At 37.6% G+C, this 19,704-nt stretch overlaps 1 protein-coding gene across 12 annotated transcripts in view; it reads right to left on the reverse strand.

Annotated features, from left to right (window-relative positions):
* ERC1 (ELKS/RAB6-interacting/CAST family member 1) overlaps positions 1-19,704 on the reverse strand; it is a 301,902-nt gene that overhangs the window by 192,390 nt on the left and 89,808 nt on the right. For all 12 annotated transcript variants that reach the window (XM_027905936.1, XM_027905963.1, XM_027905952.1 and 9 more), the window contains one exon: positions 18,539-18,706. In XM_027905936.1, the coding sequence (XP_027761737.1) occupies positions 18,539-18,706 (168 nt within the window). The remainder of the gene's footprint in view (positions 1-18,538; positions 18,707-19,704) is intronic.

The following is a 19,704-nucleotide window of genomic DNA, read 5'->3' on the forward strand; positions in this document are numbered from 1 at the left end:
GGCAACAGCAGCAAAGCTATCCAAGATCATCCTAGGAGTATATTAAATTGTTAAAATTATTCTTAAAGCAAAGGAAGTGGGCAAGAGTTTAACTCTTATAACTCTTCATCAAAACATCAAGAGATGTAACCAAAACCATAGAACAATAACAAGGAATTGATAACATTTCCAACAATCAGGAAGGAATTCAGAGCAAGAAACACCAAACACTATTTACAAGAACAACATAAAGAAAGGGTATTATTCCTAATTTCCAAGGATGTTGGACACTGTGTGACTGAAGGATGATCAAAGCATTAACAAAAGAAAGGAAAAAAGCTGGGAAAAATATGTAAACCAAAAAAGGCTCTTGATTACTAAAAAGTTTTGAAGAAGTATTGTTTTAAATATTTCCTTTGGTACTATCGTATTTTTGCTGTACTGGCGATTTTTCTTGTTCATCTTACATGGTGGTTTGCTATGTGATGGATGATAACGAAGTGCCACTCCCTGGGTAGAAAACATATCAGCCTTGTTTTCTGTGGCTGTAAAATTTGATCTGTTTATGAGTTCTGAATATATCTTTTGATACACCGAGAGAACCTAATGCTAAACCCTTTTTATGCATACATACACACCAGCATCATGATAAAATGTCAAAACCCATAATTTATCTACATATGAGTAAACTGTATACAGATTTCTCAGTTGCTTCTTTTTTTTATGTTGTTCTGACAAGTTCTTCTTGCATAGCAAATGTACATCATAAATTGGTGAACGGCATGTGGCATGTAAGGTACCCATCTCCAAAACACTTGCAGGAAGATATTCTTTCAAAGACATTTGTAAGAAATAATGCAACCAGACAACCCCAAAGGCTATCTAGTCCAGTACTCACAATGCTGAATTAAAGCATTAACTAGTTCAGTACTCATAATGCTGAATTAAAGCATTAAACTAACCTTTTTGTTTCAGCTTTTAAACAGCAGTTAGCAGCAGCTTTGTTACTGGAAATATAGCAACTTACACCCAGGTTTTACTCTTCAATGCTGGAAAAATTGAGTTGCTGTGACTCTAGAGAAAATGGCTGTGTAGACACATCCACTACTACTTTGCTATGTTTATTAAAATTACATCTGGAACACAGTAGAACATGGCGACTGGAAAAAGATGATCTTTAAGGTCCTTTCCAGCCCAAATGATGCTATGATTTTATGATAGTTTTAGAAAATAGTCTAGATCCGTAATGATGGCCATAAAAGATTTTGCAGGAGACTAAACACCTAGTCACAAATAATGGCAGATGTGTTAACAAATGAAAGCTAGAAGGAAGAACGACCTAATTCAGGGAAACACTTCCAAATGTTCCTTTATAACCCATGGAAGAAATCTTTTGGTCTAAGACTCTTTATACCATATTTTTCATTTCCTTCAAGGAAGCACAGTAAACTTAGGATTCAGCTTTGTACACAATTTATATATTACTGCTAGAAGAAAAACTATCTAAGTTTTTTGTTGTTGTTTAAGTAACAGACTGAAATTTGGTTTGGTTTATCTTCGCTGTTAGTTTCTATTAGGAAAAAAAATTATTAGGCCTCCTAGTTAGGTTCAGAACTAAATTTGGGTACAACACAAATGACATGACAAAACAAAATTAAAGAGCACTAAGAACCCATCACCGGAGACATATCGTGTGAGTCAGAAATAACTCTAAGAATCAAAAATTCCTTCTTTATACACGCCTATCTATTTTTTAATGCCTTATATAGTCTACGGAGCTTCAGAAAGAACCCTACTGTTCTGAGTGAAAACTGACTGGTGCCCACATATAGGGCTGCAGAGGAGGCAACGTCCCCAAGAGCAGCCCAGTGGTTGCTTTTGACCCGAGGAGCTGCCAGTGTCATAAGCTGTCTAGACAGGCTGGTTTTTAGACAGTCAACCATGAAAATATACTACAAAGGAGGCTGAGTTATTCTTAGACTCCTGTTTACTTCTGAAGGAGAAACACTCTCGCCAAAGGCTCTGGCTGGCTGAGGAGGGGATAGTGCAGAGAGACTTTCTGCTGTGAGCAAACCACATACAAATAATTCAGCTAAATAATTCAGCTTCAGCATATATTAAGATGATTACCGAGGCAGCACAAGCATTTGCACAAGGACAGTGTGCATTTTCATGTTTCAATAACGCTGTTTGCTATGACCAGAGTAAGAAGACAGCTGTATGGCAGTACTCATCTCCCCTTTACAACTGCATCCTCTGGTATTAAAAAACCCCCAAACAAGAAGAATGCAATGTGTATAAAGTGTGAACTTGTCTATTCTTTCAGTCTATATGCATATTTTTCAGCCTGGAGTAATAAATGGTGGGTTTTGTTATCATCCAGGGAACAGCAGTGTGCAGAAATATTCCAAGTCACACTAACATCTAGGTACTACTTAAAAAACCCTCTGTACCTACAGCTGTGCCTTCTGCAGGGGCAGATAACTGAGAGTCCCCAGTGAAGGACATGACCCTTAAACTACAGAAAATGAACTGGCACAATGGGGCAAAACTGATGAAAATAAAACAGGTAACCAAAATTAGGTTTTTCTTTTCTCCCTAACAAAAGTTGAAATAAACCTCAGTGGAATCTCCATGTCCTCTGGAAAATATAAAAGGTCAAGGGTTTTATGAACACTTTTTAGTCTTTAAATACTCAGAAGATGATAAATCTCTGAAATGTTGTAACTTAAGGTGTATGTGTGTATATATATATATATATATATTACTGTACCATCTTTCTAAAAAGGAAAAATAAAAAATATTAACTGTCTTTAATCTTGCCATATATACTTGTTTTGCAGGGTAAAGACAGCCATCTATGGATAAGTTAGCAACACTCCTTACCGTAAAGGCACACGTACCTACACTGGAATCATCTGCTCTGCACACCAATTTTCTCATCAATAATGATTCACTGAAATATTTTTTCCAACATTACCAGTTGTCAAGCACTATCATGTTTCAACCTGGGTGATTTATTCTTAGTTGTGTGGAACTAATTACTTTGCCTTGCAGCCCTGAAGCACAAGGAGCAGAGGCAAGAGAAGCTTCCTCTGGCATTCTGTTCCAAAGGCAAGGAAGCATTCTACTTCTTACAAATACTGATCTCACTGAAAACCACAAGCAAATGCAAATTAAAAATAGCCCAGGGCTTTAATGAGAAACATCTAGTTAAATGTCCATCAAGGCCACCAGATTCCCAAATTCCTCTAGTTAGAGTTTACTAGCAGATCCTTTGTATCATGCTTCAATCAAGCAATTCTTCTGTAGAGCCAGTGTCCACCCTAGGGCATGTGGAAATTGAACACTTGGAAAACAATTTCTATTGTATCCATGACTTCTGAAAAAATTAAGTGGGTTTGTGAAGTGGTTGTTAAATTTCTTCCACACCCCACCATCGCATGGTATTGAAAAAGAACATTTTTCATTCCTCCAAATATTTATTTTTAATCAAACACCAACTAACACTTTACAGTGATAACTTTTGCATCACCTGGGTTGTGACAGAAATAACTGCATTTATGTTTTATCTCTGTCTTCCAATTTGCTTCTTGCTACTCGGACTTGTACAAGGAACGAAGTGGTAAAGACCCTTTAACTTAGTTCATTCTGTGACGATAAAAGTGAAACAACCCCCAGAGAAATACAAAGATCCAGTAATTTGGAGGAATATTTAAATAATGCAAAACGTCTTTCTTGAAATTCAAAATATTTTTCAATTTGAGAAAGTTCACTGCATATTATACTGTTTGTGTGTACCTTCAATATGTAGTAACCAGCTATACTACTTGACTGCAGGCAAACCTTTCACTGTTCTTTTTTTTACAGACAGGGGGAAATCCCTTTGCTTACACTCTGTACTTGAATTCCCCAGTGCAGCTCCACGAAGAGATTGTTTTGATCAGTAACCTATCTCCATCATAATATACACTGAGTACACTGAGTATAGAGAAGACAGTCAATTTAACACTTGATAGTATTCCCTCACTGCATTACAAGAGCAGATGTGCAAAAGAGTACCTCAGGGTTCTGTTAAGTCTCCCCTGCTTTTTCAATCCTAGCATTCCTCTGGTGAAAGCAGCACTGCAAGAAGGATCTCAGTAATCAGGTGGGTTGAGAGTGTTTCTGTTCCATTCCTGTGCCATAACCATCCACATGAACCATAACTTTACACAAGTTGTGACCTTTCCAAACAGCTCTTTCTTGGTTTTGCAAATGCACTATTGGTCACACCAGCTCCAGGGTCAATGAACACAGAGAGATGATGGATTCTCACTGATCACAGGCAAAAGGGATTCTGTCCACATCAGAAATATTAACAGGAGGACAAAAAGAGCATTTTTGGAAGAGAGAGTGTGTGAGTAAACAGGTACATGATGACAGAACAGTCACAATTCTGTCTAGCTGGAGACATGCTACTCCCTTCAGTGTAAAAATACTGATATCATGATAAAAATTTGAGAGCCTACAGACACACCTGTATTGCTGGAATCCCACAGTATTTGAGAAGCTGAGAAAGGTGGGCTTGCATCAAAAGCAAGATAACATATCTGACACATTCACATTAAAACAAACATGCTTACATGAAAAAACATAATTAAAAAATTGCTGCTTCAGAGAAAGGAGTAAAATGTTACTGAGAGATCACCTTAAGTCCTGAGAGAGTGTTCAAGAAAGCTGTAGCACTGGATTTATAATTATTACTGTAATTCTGAAAATCATTTTTGGAGACCAGAAAGCCTATAAGCAGATATTACTGGCCAGTTTTCTAACATTAAGATCCAGTTTTATCGATGTCACACTGAAAACCTCACCATCATAATTGTCTTTCTACTGCAAATCTTGCAAAAGTACCACTAGAACAATCCTGCATGAATTGCAAAAATCTATGATTTAATTTAGCGTTAACAAATTCCCTCCGAGTGTGAAGTAAGGTCTGTCACAATAGTGAATATAATTCATATTACTCTACTGAACCATTAGACTGAAAGGAATGTTCTTGTGATTAACTTTAAAGGTTAAATTCCCAAGACTAGCAACAATGTGAAGCTTTAGGCATACCACGTCTTCTTGCAAGGGTGAGATTTGTAAGTTGTTTTAAAGTTCAGGACAGATCAAAACAATTTCCCTTTGTTCACTAAGATTTTGGCAAATGAAAGTCAGTGTTTCTTCCAAAGTTCAGCTGCACTCAGTATGCTCTTTTCACTTTATGATCCATCTAATTGATATAAATATGGTCACAACTGTTGTCAAGTTGTATATGGAAATTCTTATTTTTGAATTAGCATGCTAAAAAACAACTTCAAGTAGTTTGCATATCTATTAAATGTGTAAAGTTCATTAAGCATAAGTAAATTAAAACCCACAATGAAGTGCAAGATACCAATAACGCTCTCTCTCTCTCTTTTTAAAGAACTTGGAATTCTGTAGTCCCAGTTAACACTTCACTGCAGAGATGGTGAACTGTTCAGTTACGTGGCAAACATTTGTTTAGTTTACATTAATTCTGCTACCAAGGGAAGACTGGATAAATTTTGCTTCCCAACAAAGTTTTCTTCCTTTTACTGCTCCTCCACTTCAATGCTTCAATCTGAAACACTGCTGTCTTTGCAATTGGAATATTGTTATGCGCTTTGGGAATGTGCTGATGTTGCTGAACCTAAAGCAGTGGGATTCTGTAACACCTTGAGCTGGAGCACAGGATCTTACACCAGATCTTCAGTGGCCATGAGCTAACACAGGAATGTACAGTTGGCTTCAGAAAAAGAACCAGGCTAGAAGGGGTGGGGACAACATGAAGAAGGACAGGACAGAAAGAGAATTTAAAATGGGAAAATTCCAGCCTAGTGATGCATCTTAAACAATCATACTTCTGTACCACTACACGGGTCCAGTTAAAACCCCACACAGCTCCCATTAAAAAAAGTTGTTTGCTTTTTCAGAAGATAAAATCTTTTTGTCATTTTCAGTCTCGTGGTCTCCAGTCTGCAAGAAGTCCTTTGAAATTAGCATGAAGTTCTACGGCGTTCAGCTTTACAAATAAAGCACTGTGTTGACGTGCAGTTTAGAATGTACAAAGAATTTATCCTTGTGATTTCTGCCAAAAATAAAACCTTAATTATCTAATAAATGTATGGATTGCAAACAGGCACATTGCTACTGCTTCAAAAAGAAGCAAGTTGTATTCAGAGAAAAAAAAGCTTAAAAAAGTACCTAGGAATTGCAGAACACCTCACGAAATTAATGCTTTACTCTTGACCTAACTTTGCAATCAGGTTGACTTGAGAAAAGAATGGTGTGCAGAAAGAAGTGCTGATACAACAAAAATTGACTTAACTTGTATAAACAGTTAATTATTTTGTACCTCAGGTGAAGGAACAAAAAAAACTGACACTGTTACAAAAGAATATTCTCTTTCTCTTGCCTTTTAAATAAGGGTGCTTTGTGAGTAGATTTATACCAGCCAGAAAAACAGTTCATCTATGTTTACGTAATCTCTAAGGACATTATCCCTTTGTTTCCTTTTGTCCTCCTTTCTTTTGCATACCTAATTATCCCCTAGTAACACTAGTTTGCTGAGAGATCACTGCAAAGCAGAACTTAACAAGAACAGTCACCATAAAGTGAATTGTAATTCTAGTATCTTCTAAATAATAAAGATTTTTTTCTGTACTGTCGGATTCCCTATAACAAACCGTATTTAAACCAGATGTTTCAAGCCATGTTCTCAGAATATTACTATCATGTTTGCAATCCTTTTGCCCTGCTAGTAAATAGTATGAGTTTCCTTCAAATCTAATTCAATCCTATCACTAAAGTTTGTTTTTTCTGAAAACTGCCACTGAGAGGCATTTTCCTCACAGGCTTCTGAAGATATTCCTGCACAATTCAAATCAGGGCGAGGGAAAAAAAAAAAAAAAAAGAAAAAAAGAAGAAAAAAAACCCCTGATTTTTGAGTTCATAAACGTCCTGAAATTCACATTTTCAAGGGAGTCAATGTATATGTTGTTCTTAAGCATTGTGTCAGCTCCAAAGCACTCACCTAGAAAAAATTACGCGTTAGCAATGACTCACATCCTTAGACAGCTGTAAACCAGTTAAATTTAGTTGAGGAATTGCTTCATTCTGAGGACATTCAATAATATCCATAGCCTAAGCTAGTCCAAAGCAGAGTCTTAGAACCATAAAATCCTATCATGGACACTGTTCAATACAAGAGAGGGTTTTGATGTGAGGGTCAGACACTTTTTTTAACCCTACTGATACTGGTTATGTCTCAAAGCTCACAGGTTTTAATATGAATGGACTTTAGGTAAACTGCCATTAAATAACAGAAGTAAAAAAGTTGGTCATAAGAGATTTGATTTGGCAATATGTGAGCCAGTTGGTTAGATGCATATGGTTCATTACATAACCCATTAAAAATTCTCTATCACTGATTTATCTTAGAGCTTCACTGGATGACCCTCTGTTTTTGCTGATACTCATCAGGTAAGAGAATGCACCCATTATCCACCACCAAGACTTCAACCTTGGTTGTTCATTCAGATAATCTGTTGGTTCCAACTTGGGTGTAATACTTCGTTCCCACAAGTAATTCACAACAAAACACTGCTATCATAAATAGCAAAACAAATTCATTTAGACGCTGCTTCTCCTCTTCACAGAAACACTAAGTTTATATATTACTCTTTATTTCATATATATTAAAATGTCATGAATGTCATGTTACTGAGAACCACAACTGAAATCATATGGTAATTTATTTCATAATCTAATTATGAATAACATCCATTTTGTTGAAATCCCAGCCTAACCATGCAGAATAACATCATGCTAATTCTCCTTTCAGCTGTTCTCCTGACATTATGAAGCAATCTGTGAGTATGTTTTCCAAAGTTTTACTCCTAAAACGTACGAAGCACAAAGGGATTAAACACCCAGCTACTTTGGGGACATTTGCTCTCTCCTGCTCCAAGCCTCAGAAAAGACTTAGACAATAAATATTCATGGATTTGACTTAGTAAAGTTAATTACAGAAAAAATACAAATACTTAAACTGGAGTATTTTCATAATGATGGTTCCCAAATGTTCAAAATAAGGAAAACCAAAACTACTTCATTATGCAAGGCTGATAAAACAAGGGAAAAATCGGATCCAGCTAAATTAGATTAAAATTGTTAAATTAGATCAGATATTCTGCTTTGTAAGAAGCAGAACAAAACTAAGAAATTGTAGAACAGCTCAAGGATCACAAGGTTATATAACATTTAAAAATTGTCAAGTGTAAAACTTCCTATATTAACAATAAACATCTTTACTTGGATAAACCAAGTACAGTATTTCACTGATGATTCTTGTGAAACAGCCTTCCCTCTGTGGCAACTTTATCTCATATACTCAGGAATACTAATGATATTTTCCTGATTTGCTTTAGATTTTGATTTTGGTTGTACACAGAGTAAGGGTACTGTAACTGCTGACACACCCCTGAGACACACACAGTTGTATGTGTTATACATCACACCCTCGTTACAGAAAAAAAGGTGGCAAGAAAAGACATGAAGAAAGGAAAAGCTTAACTTCTCAGAGCACTGAGATACCCAAGCATGGAAATCAGGGAGCAGAAAAGACCAACCACTGAGGCAGACCAATGGATAGGATGGGAACATGGGATTTAATGTTGATTATAAAGGAAATCCTCACAGCAAACTGAACTCCATTTACATTATCATTTAGGATCACTCAAGCAGAAGCTGTACAACTTGAACAAGGATTTTAAATTAGATTTCGATTCAGACACTGAATTACTTTGTCCAAATAACCCATTTATTATGATCAAAGATATACTGTAAAGTAAAACTGTCCTAACCTGGAGGGGAGAGCTCAGGAAAGGAGGGATGCTTCTAATCCCAGTGTAAAACATGGCCAGTCAACTGTGATTGTCCTCATTAATTCTCCTAGAAAGACTATGGAGTGATGAATAGGAAGGGATTAGGAAGTCATACTGTAAATACTAAACATGAGAGTATGTGTGTGTATTCTTCAGTAGTTAGCTATCCCTGCTCTTACAGAATTCAGAACACAATAGGCAAAATATCAAACTCTAAAAATTCTTTAGTAGTCCATGCTCAAAAAAAAAAATTAGTATCATCATTTGATTATATTCTTTCCCACTTTATCCCACAGGCTGCTTCAGGCAAATCAGCACTGCAATCTCTACAGAATATAGTGGTTGGCAGGGACAGAGAATGGTTCTCTTTACTCAGAAGTTCTGTGTTTAAAGCCATTCTCTGCCATCCTTGCTGGAAGGTATGTAAGCCCTTCATCATGTAGAGGAGCATCCTAAAAATCAAATGCATACTACTCTGGGACAAAGGGACTTTAATTTCTTCTGTTGACACTACTCCATACTGAACAGCTTTCTTATCCTTTAGAGAAACGAAATCATGGACTTGAAAGCCATTCATATACTTGTGCCTTATGACAGTCCCGAGTGCCCCTGGTGGTGCAGTGGTTAAGCTGTGGCGCTGTCAACGCCGAGACCCGGGTTCGATTCCTGGTTAGGACACTCCCCGGGCAGATGGAGCTCGTTAGCCCTGTAAGGCAATCCATCTACATCCTGAGGACCTCGCTGCCACCGTCCAAGCTCGCTTGGCCCCGGCAGATGAACCTCAGGATTAAAGGGTGGGCTCAGTTCTGCGCACACTGTGTCTCACCTAAAAAATCCAATGCGCAGGCTGGAAGGTGTAAAGACCTTCCCTGGTTCTTCGTTCGCGAAGACTGGCCATTATGACAGTCCCAATGACTGTATAAATATTATGCAGAGACCCAGCCTAGAAGTCTGTCTAGCCCAGTGGATTCAAAATTCACTCTCGAATCCAGGAAACTATTGATTTAAACCGAAAAAAAATCACTCCCTTCCTTGTTCTGGTGAAGATCCCTGAGTTGGCTAAGGCAATCACTAATGTTTGTTCCAGACACGGCTCAGACAAAACCCCCAGGGGCAGAAAACGCCTGGTGACCAAAGAGCTGGAAACTGTGAAGCCTTGCAACCCAGAGAGCAATGAAAAGCCTTGTGAGGAAGACTGATGTAAGCAACCTCCAGAATGGCACACGCCCTTGCTTTTCCTGCCTCTTCAATCACAGGGAAGTTTGTATTTGTCTGGCACGACAGTGAACGCACCAACAAAGCTCATTAGCTTTATCTTGCCAGGAAAACTACACTTTCAATTTATAAGGCAGGCAAGAGGCCCCACAGTTGGCTGTTTTCCCAGATCCCTTCAAGAAACCAGAATTTGTCAGTCCCCCTACCTATGAGTAATATTCCATCTTGCCAGTCAGGAGGTTATCTCAAGGCACAAGAAGGACATAGCATTAAGATGACTGCTCCTCTTTGAGGGATACTAAAAAAAGAAGGTTCCTTCCCTACATGACAGATCTGCTGAGTTGTGGGTTTCAGTTTTCTGGAATGCTGGAATACAGATAATACCAGAAACTCCAATGGAGTTTTCTTGTAACTTTGCTGTTGCTATCCATCTTCTGTGACACTATTACAGCAGTGTGCATCAGTTTAAAAACCTACATTTTCTGGCTACAAAAGCTGAGCTACAGAACTAACATCATTAACCTCACAGTCCTATCTTCTTTCTTTGTTTGAGCCTACTTATCTACAAGGAGAGGTAGATAACCATTACTCCAGAAAAGAAACAATTAAGCACTTTAGTTACTAAAGCCAACAGGTAAGATTCTTTAATAATATCAATATAAATGGAGAGAATGTTCCTTACATTAATAGATGTCAAAAAAAACCCCAACTTGCTATGGTTCACATACATTAGAGCAACTTCTGACTTTTTCAAAGAACATTACCATACATCTGGGAATCCAGGTACATATGTTACATATAATCCAGATTTTTTTTTTTTTTTTTTGTGGTATCACAGAATGCTCCAAGCAAAAAAAAAAAAAAGGGTAATATAAAAATAAAGTAGCACATTCTCCACTTACAAATTTTAAATTATAACACTGGCAGGCATAAAAACTTATTTTGAATCCAGTAGGTTCCTCTGCCATAGCTGCTGCAGCAGTAGTCATAACTGTGCACTAAAATTTACTGTAATAGCATAAAATTTGTTATATGTAAAATCAATTTTTCAAATTTAATTTATGCCTCCTCCACTACTTTAGGTGGCCCATATAATTTTCTAGACAATCTTTGAGTGCATGTTCAGCATCTATCAGTAAATTCACTCACAGATTCCACTGCTCTGGAATTTAATAAAAGGCTATCCTTCTGCAACCCTATTCAAAAGCTGTCTGGACACGGTCGTGGGCAACTGACTCTGTATAGCCCTGCTTGAGCAGGTGGGCTGACAAGACGACCTCCAGAGGTCTCTTCCAACCTCAACCATTCCATGATCCTGTGAAGACTATTTGCCATAAAACCACACATGCACTCAACAAAGAATTCAGGAACAGAAACCCTCAGGGTTCAGTGCTGATGTTCAGTGCAGAAGCATCTAATGATGTCCTTCAGCAGTACAAGTCTGTGCTTAGGACTACTGTACTAAGCCTCTGACTTCTGGTTTAAAGACAAAACACAGTTAAAACTCTTCATTATAGTGTCAAGAGTGCTCAGAGGGCGATTCATTGTTTCCAACAACTAAGCATGAAGTATTCAACAGACAAAAGGGAATTTCACCAATTAATACAAGTTATCATGTACTGTATTATAACCTAAACACGATACCTGTTACTACAGGCTATGAACTCACTGGTAAGGGTCGTATCAGTGCCAGCTTAAAGCCATGAAATCCATGTTCCTTCGGAAAGTAAAAACCCTTACAATGAGAATGCTAGACTACACTTCAAGCTACAAGTTATCTGCCATGACTCATCTGGATCAGGCAAGAACATGGAAAATATATTCCTCAGGTCAGTCCTTGGGAGAACACACGGTCACCTCTACCAGCAACCATAAACTGTGTACTGTCTGCCAGTGAAAATACTGTTTCTAGCTAAGTTTGTGGACCTTTCAGGACCCTAGAAGAATGTATGTTATCATATGGCACAGAAAGAATCAAAGATATGAAATCTCATGAGCTAAAGCCTCCCCTCAGAGGGAAAGCACCTTGCTGACACTGAACTGAAAGTTGCTGTAACAAACTCCAAGATCTGTATGGTAATAAGGCACCTTCAAAACTGAACTAGCAAAGAGCTGAAAAGTGGCATGGAGAAACTGTGTTATTCCCCTGCTCTAATATTATCTTATTAGCTGTACATTCATAGAAGCCAAAAAAAAAAAAAGAAAAAAAAAAAGAAAAAAAAAAAAAGAAAAAGACACCACATCACCTGAGCTGGACTGCAAAGGAAAGTCAAAACTGAGGGGGGTAAAGGACCTTACTTTGAAAGTGGTCATGGTTCACTGTAAAATGAAGATAAATTCTGTGCTGTGTCCTCATTTTCCATGTGGAAATTAAACAACTAGTCTCCTACCTGAATGGCAGAAATTAAAAAAATCTCACAGCATAATTATGCTGGATTTGAACTCCTATAATAAAGTCTCTCCAGTCTTCCTTCATTGCTACCGCAAGATTTAAGCTGGTAGTATTTTGACAGAGATGAGGGTTTTAAAGGCTGTCTAATTTTTCCTACTATTCCTCTAACTGAAGATAATACTACTACCTGAAACTCCCATCCCACATGGTAAGCAACTATGAGAGTATAGTGGTGAAAACAGAAGTGACTGTAGCATCTTGGAGAGACAGGGTAACAAATTAGAACAGCTTCTTGAAATTTCTAGAAGCCACAAATTTCACTTTTGTTACTTTCAGTGGTTGTCAGCAAGCCTGTAATAGAAAGGTTTGAATGAAAGAAAAAGCAGCAGTAGAAGAGGGTCTGATATCCCTTCAGGGACACAGAGATACAAGTCTATCACAACCCTACAGGACACATCTTTGAGGTCATGCCTGTCAGATTTAATAAAGAAGCTGGCACAAGCCTGGGGGGATGTTTGGTCTTTTTTGTGGTGTTTGAAACCTCTGAACGGAGTTCAGAACCAGCTCAGTGGCACAACTTGAGACCTGGAGTGAAAGGAGCAGAAGTATGGCTTTTTCTGAGAGAGAGAGAGACTTCAAGAGATCCTCTTGTATTTGCACTGATAAGCCACAAAGTTCCTGAAAAAAAGTGTCTATTTCATCAGCTCTACATAAGCAAAAAGCCCAGCATATCTTCCTTCTACCTCCCTGCAGAAGCTGGGCTGATGAGAAGACTACTAGGACCCTGTGTGGTGCTCCTCCTTAAATGTTCATGATTCAAGCATGTAAGAAGCAGAAAAGCAGCTTGCCCACAGGTATGTTACAGAGGAAAAGAATCATCCAGTCTTAACCAGGAGGCCACAGACACACCCGCAGACCACCTCTGTTGGGACAGTCTTCGCTCTTTGCTGTATAGTTTGCACAACCAGAGACTTGGACACACACTGAAGGTTTGAATGAGCCACTGCCTACAGTGTGTGCACTACAGGACTTGTAAGCACTGAATGTCATCATAGAGAGTCTCAAAGGGATATCTCAAAGACCACTCTGCATTTTATTAATTCTTAGAAAACCATAAATTCTTTCATTTGGTAGTCAAGTTCAAGGTCACACCCGGGAGGATGGAACTATCAGAAACTGAATTACATGTTTGAAAATGCATTTCCTTGTCTTCAGGGTCAGAGCAGAAGAGCTGCCTCAGGAGGTGAATCTACTTCACACGAGGGAACAGAAAGAAAACAATCTTTATTTAAAGTACAAACATCAAACTTCAAAAGTTATGAATACTAAACCAACACTGCTATTGTAGTAACTGTGATCACTATTGAATTCAAACAACTGAGTTACAAATTTTATTTGCAGCCCCTCTCTCCTGCCACACTATACTTCTTATCAATAAGCATCAGATATTTATTTTGATTTTTAAGCTTTTTGAAAAGAAGAGGACATTTATTTCTGTGAAGAAATGCAATGCTTCTCATCCAAAAGTGCAGGAGCATTTGGAATCTTCCCAAATTCTAGCTAAACAAGTCAGCACAGCCACCAAAGAAAAAATAAATCTGTGTTCTTCCTTTATCACAGGTCAATTATCACATAGCACATGGGGAGCTGCCAACAACACTGCTATGCTCAGACACTAAAACTTGCATTTTATTTGCCTGCAGCTGCAATTCACAAAGAAGGGAGTGTTAACTCCCCTCCCCAAGACAAAACATGACCTACCCCAAAAGCACGGGGTAATTGATTCACTGCTTGCTTCTTTTTTTTTTTTTTTTTTCTTTCAGGGTACTGTTACTTATCTTTTGTCCCAAATGCTATTTCTATAAAATGCTTTGAATTGCAATGTATTGATTTTTTTCCCCCATTCCTTTTCATCCCTGTCTACCAGCACAGACAGACAGATGTGGCAAAGAGAGGAAAAAAGCACCATTTAAGGTTTTTCAGGTTCAGATTTCAAATGGCCCAGCATGGTCCCTATTTTATTATCAGAGACACTCTCTCCTTGTCTTGAGTTCTAACAACTTAAAATGACATTTCATGCAAGATTTGTTTTCAATGAAATGAGAAAAAAAATTAATCCTGAAGCTCTGTGAAGCTAAATTTTTTACATTAAATTTTCAGACATAAAGCCAAAGTCTCCACATTTCTAGCATTTGCCCTACTTCTATTGTTATAAAATAAAGGTGCTATCAAGCAGCATCACTGTATGAGCTTAGAACTGGAAAGATTCCAGAATTTAAAATGGGAAGCATGTGGTTTCCTCAGCAACCAAGAAAATGTATTTTGGTGCCTACTGGGTATCAGTAACGATGCCAATTGTCATGTTAATTTTTCAGATCTTTGTTGTTCATAATCTTCTTCTGTGTCTTTCAACTGATCTCTAGTCAGCCAGTAAATTTCATGACTTTTTCCATCTTGATTTTTGAATGACCTAAAAGTATACTTCCTAGTTCACCACCTTTAATCAATACAATGAAACTAAAGGTTCATCAAACAAACCACGCAGTGGCCTCTGTCAATGAATCCAAAGGCAGACCCAATAGTAAAGGGTGCATTTTAAACCATCTTTGTTTCAACAACAGAAACTGTAGCAACTTAGCACAGTTTTGGGCACCACACCGAAAAATTCCTTGTCAGTGTCATCACAATAGGTGATTACACATCTAGAACAGCCACAGAAAATAAAAAAAATTATGAGGTCCCAATACCCAACTGACTATGGCTACATTACTAGTATAGGCCATCTCTCTAGATTTCAAAACAAGTAAACAGCTTCTAAATGAATAAGTTACGCAAGTTAATGATTTTTAATAAATTCTTTTCTTTTCAAATCTTTACCATTTTAGCTTTTGCTAGAAGTTTTCCTTTTACCTAGCATTAAAAAATATTAGTGTGCAAAAATTTAGTTGATTAGAACCAAACTTCAAAAATATCCTCAATCTGAGGACCTGCTAAGGGACGAGTAGGTGGTAAAAACTGATTGAATAGTATCTATTAATGCAATGCTTAATTTTCATAAATTCCTTCAACATGCCAATACTTATCCCCTGTTCCTTCTCATAACTGCTGATTCCAAATATCCATAGGGAAATATTACTTAACACTATACAATAAAAGCTGGTTTTGTACCACAAACCTTCCATAGTCTTTCACTGTATTCGATTAAAATGCCTGAGTACCATTTAAATCATGTCGATTAACCTAAAACAAACATTTCCTATCAGATAACTAAGACAATAAAAAACCCTCAAACAAACTATCTATGATGTTTGTGACCTCTGAAGATACTTTAAACTGTACCTTGAGTTCTTCAACTACAATATATATGTTAAAACCTGATCTGTCTGAACATACCAGTTTATAATCAGAGGGAGGAATAAAAACACTATTGTGCACAGAGGGAAAAGTTTAAAGACTGAATATTTTTTTAATGACAATAAAATTCGGAACTGTCCTGGAAGGTCTGAAAGACAGCACTTGGATAAAGCAGAAAAACAAGCTGTGCACTTTAATAAGAAAGTGCACCCTAGAAATGCAACGAAAGAAAAAGTAAATCACTGTTTACAAGCATTAAGAGAAAAAAATTTACATGAGAGGAACTACAGGCAAGGGGCAGTATTAGCTATCTGTGAAGTCAAAAAATGGCAGGCATATATACCAGATAAAAATGAGACTTCATCATTTTTCCCCTAGCACCTGAAACAATTCTCACAACTTCCACAATAATATGTATTAAAAAATCAGATCAGTCCTTTCTTAGGTGTTGTCTCAAGCTCTGCTCTCCTGTGGAAAAATGCTACAGAAAACGAGAAAAAAAGCCCTGCTTATTAAATAAATAGAAATTCTATATTGCACCACAAACTTCCAGAATTGTCAGCTGGATTCTTCACTAGGTTTGTTAGTTATAGAAACCGAAAAATTAACCTCTGAATTCACAACCCTCACAATTTAACTGTGCTAAAGGAAAGGCTTCCAGCAACTTCAAGGCTACAGCAAATTCAAATCTCTGCATGTGATTCTAGTTAGCAGCAGGAAACACATGTTTTACTACAGATAGGTTATATGGTTTTTGTATGGAACAGGTTGCCCAGACAAGCTGTGGATGCCTCATCCCTGGAAGTGTTCAAGGCCAAGTTGGGTGGGGCTTTGAGCAACCTGGTCTAGTGGAAGATTCCCTGCCCTTGGCAGCAGGATTGGAACTAGATGATCTTTAAGGTCCCTTCCAACGCAAAGCATTCTATGATGGTTTGATTCTGTGGTTTTGGGTGGTTTTTTTTTTGTTTGAAAAGCACAGAGAAAGATTTACAAAACACCACAAATTGCAATTTATTATGGTAGTGTGATCCCCAGTTGAGCTGCCTAGGAGAACAAGACCTGAAAGCCTTTACATCTAAAAGCCTGGCTCCTCACTTTCCAACCTGAAGAGATCAGGTACTTATATCCTGGAAGCAGCAAAAAACAAACCTCAAAAAACAGGACAGGTGCAAGAAGACACAAGATGAAACTGCCTTAATATGGATTACAGTTGACTCTAAAAAAAAAGCATTAAAAAATGGGTAAAAAGAGAACCTTTAGCATTGCCTATAAATGATCTAATGAAAGGTCATTCTCAAGTGACAAGTAAAGTGAGTAAGAAAACGTGTGAAAAAACAGCGTAAGAATAAATGGAAGTAAAACACCCTCAGCGACATTTAACATTTACGGAAATGTCAGAGTCCTCACTTCTTGGTCAAACATTCAGCTGGGATCTCAATCTATGTCTGGAGTGTGCATGGCCAATTTTGAAAACAAAAAGAAAGCACAGCACAAAAATCAGAAATCTTTAAGTGTTTCTAAAAAGATGAACAGTCAAAAAAATGAGCCCATGAAGACTGGGAATTAGGGCTCTGCTCTGGAGTTATTAATGACTTATTTATGGCTTAAGCCCATGCCTGGACTTTCATTCCCACATGACATTTGCTGTAACAGACCTGAACATGACCTAAACCCTTGTGATTCATGGTTATGTACAAGAAGAAAAGGCACTGGCCAGGCGTCAGAAATTAATCAATATTCTGAACTATTAATATAATGAGAATTCCACAGAATTGTTTAAAGGTCTAGGGAAAAAATAAAACAAAAAACACCCACATTTACAGCCTAATACATTTAATAAAAGCTCTAAGAGAAGCGTCTCTAAAGATAGAGAGAAAAAAATATTCTTTCAAATTTATTGTGATACATGCACTTCTCTCTTTCTACCATATGTGGCAGAAAATTGGGATATGTTGTGTGCAATTTGCCAACAATCATCCATAATGATGTTCACTGCCCCAGGACTAAATGCCCTTTGGGAAACCTCTCTAATTTCTTTGACAGGGTCTACGTTTCCTTACCCAGACCTCCCCCATTTCACTGATAAGGTCTCCATTTTCTTATCCAGAAGGATATGAAGGATAGTTTGAACCCTGATTATCCTATTCTAGCATTTCCCAAGAAATATTAAGTATGATAAAACAGCATTTCTAATGAAAGTTATACAAAGTTCTTCCTGAACTTTCCTCAGTAAAGTTACTGAGAAATCATCCTAATTGCTTCTACTGATTCAACTCCTCATTCATTTAGTCACATATTGAAGTTATAGTCAGCCAGTGCTCTCTGCTTCAAACCAGTGTGGCATTGGTAAGGTGTGGGAGTCAAAAGATTGATTTTTTCAGATGATGTGCCCTCACACAGATACTTCGGTCATTGTCAACAGCACAGTGGAAGCAGAAGCAGCACACACAACCACTGAAAGGCAATAACCCTTGCTTTGAATTTTCTCAGGTTTTTTCATCAAAATTTCAAACTGAAATTCATCATTTCACCAGATTCCCATCCCATGAATGGACTCAATCATCAATCTCCAAAATGTAAATTCTAGTACAGACTTTTTGACAGACTTGGAAATCGAGATGCATCAGAGATGTGTATCTGACTTACATCTCTACCCTCTTACCTTTTTCTGAAGAACGTTAACTTTGCGTTCCTTCACCTCCAACATGTCCTTGAGGTCATGGATCTCTCCTGCTTGAGTCCCTTTCTCCTCTGCCATCTCCTGAATCTGCTTTGTCTTCTTATTTAGCATAGTCTCCTTCTCTTCCAGACGTAATCGTAATGCATCCACCTAGATTCAGAAATGCAGAAACAGGGTTTGTTTAGCACTGAAGGAGAGAAATCTTAGGAAAGTAAAACTGCACTTCCACAGGGGAAGTATTACAAACAGAGTCAGAAATCTCACACACCTTTAAGGATTCAACGTATATAAAACCGTGATAAAACAGTTATCACAAGTGGCAGGAGACTAAACAGTAAAAATAAACTAATGTTTTATTTCCAAACTATATGAGACTAATGTTCCTTCTTGGAAAATCTCAAATTGTACTTCTCACATATCTCAGTCTTGTAACATACAAGTCTGGAATTTATTCCTCAAAGTAGAAGCCAAAACGATGTGTTGTTGAGAAGTTCTCTCATATGTAGAGAAACTGACCCCTTTATTTGAAACATTACTAACATTCAGAGATTTAAACATTGACTCTTAGAATATAAAGTGACTATTTGTTACTATGTTTTAATCAGAACACTATCTGAGCCTGGAGGTAATAAAAGTAGAGTTCTTTGCAGCAACTGCAGATCAAAACATTGGAAGAGGTTACCTTAGGATGGCTAAGAATATTTTGGCTTAAAAAGCAACATAATAGTTTATATGTACCATGCTTTTTCCGCAGGACGCAGTTTTATATTAGAGATAAAATGGAACAAATGACACAGTACAGGATATTGTGGGTGCAATTTGGACACGTAAACACATTTAGAGCTTCCATGGCTTCAGTAAATTTAGAAACATGCTGGGAATTCTATGGTATCCTCAAACTTCCAAACTGCATGTTGAACAGCTTTTGCTTTTCCTTCTTCATTTCTCTTACACAAATGAAACAGCTCACAAGGCAAAGAAAATGGGAGAAGGAATCAGAGCTATCTGAATATAAATTTGATGAGAAGAATAAGGTCACCACAGAGCACAGACTAATCTCAAAGACCATTGTGGAATACGAAATCCAACACCACCAACCTGCTCAAGACACCAAAAGAAACCCACTGACCCCTATCCACTCAGCATTC

Source organism: Empidonax traillii, unplaced genomic scaffold (genome assembly GCF_003031625.1).
Source record: "Empidonax traillii isolate 1590-97213 ecotype Southwest subspecies unplaced genomic scaffold, ASM303162v1 scaffold25:size3598162, whole genome shotgun sequence".
NCBI lineage: Eukaryota > Metazoa > Chordata > Aves > Passeriformes > Tyrannidae > Empidonax > Empidonax traillii.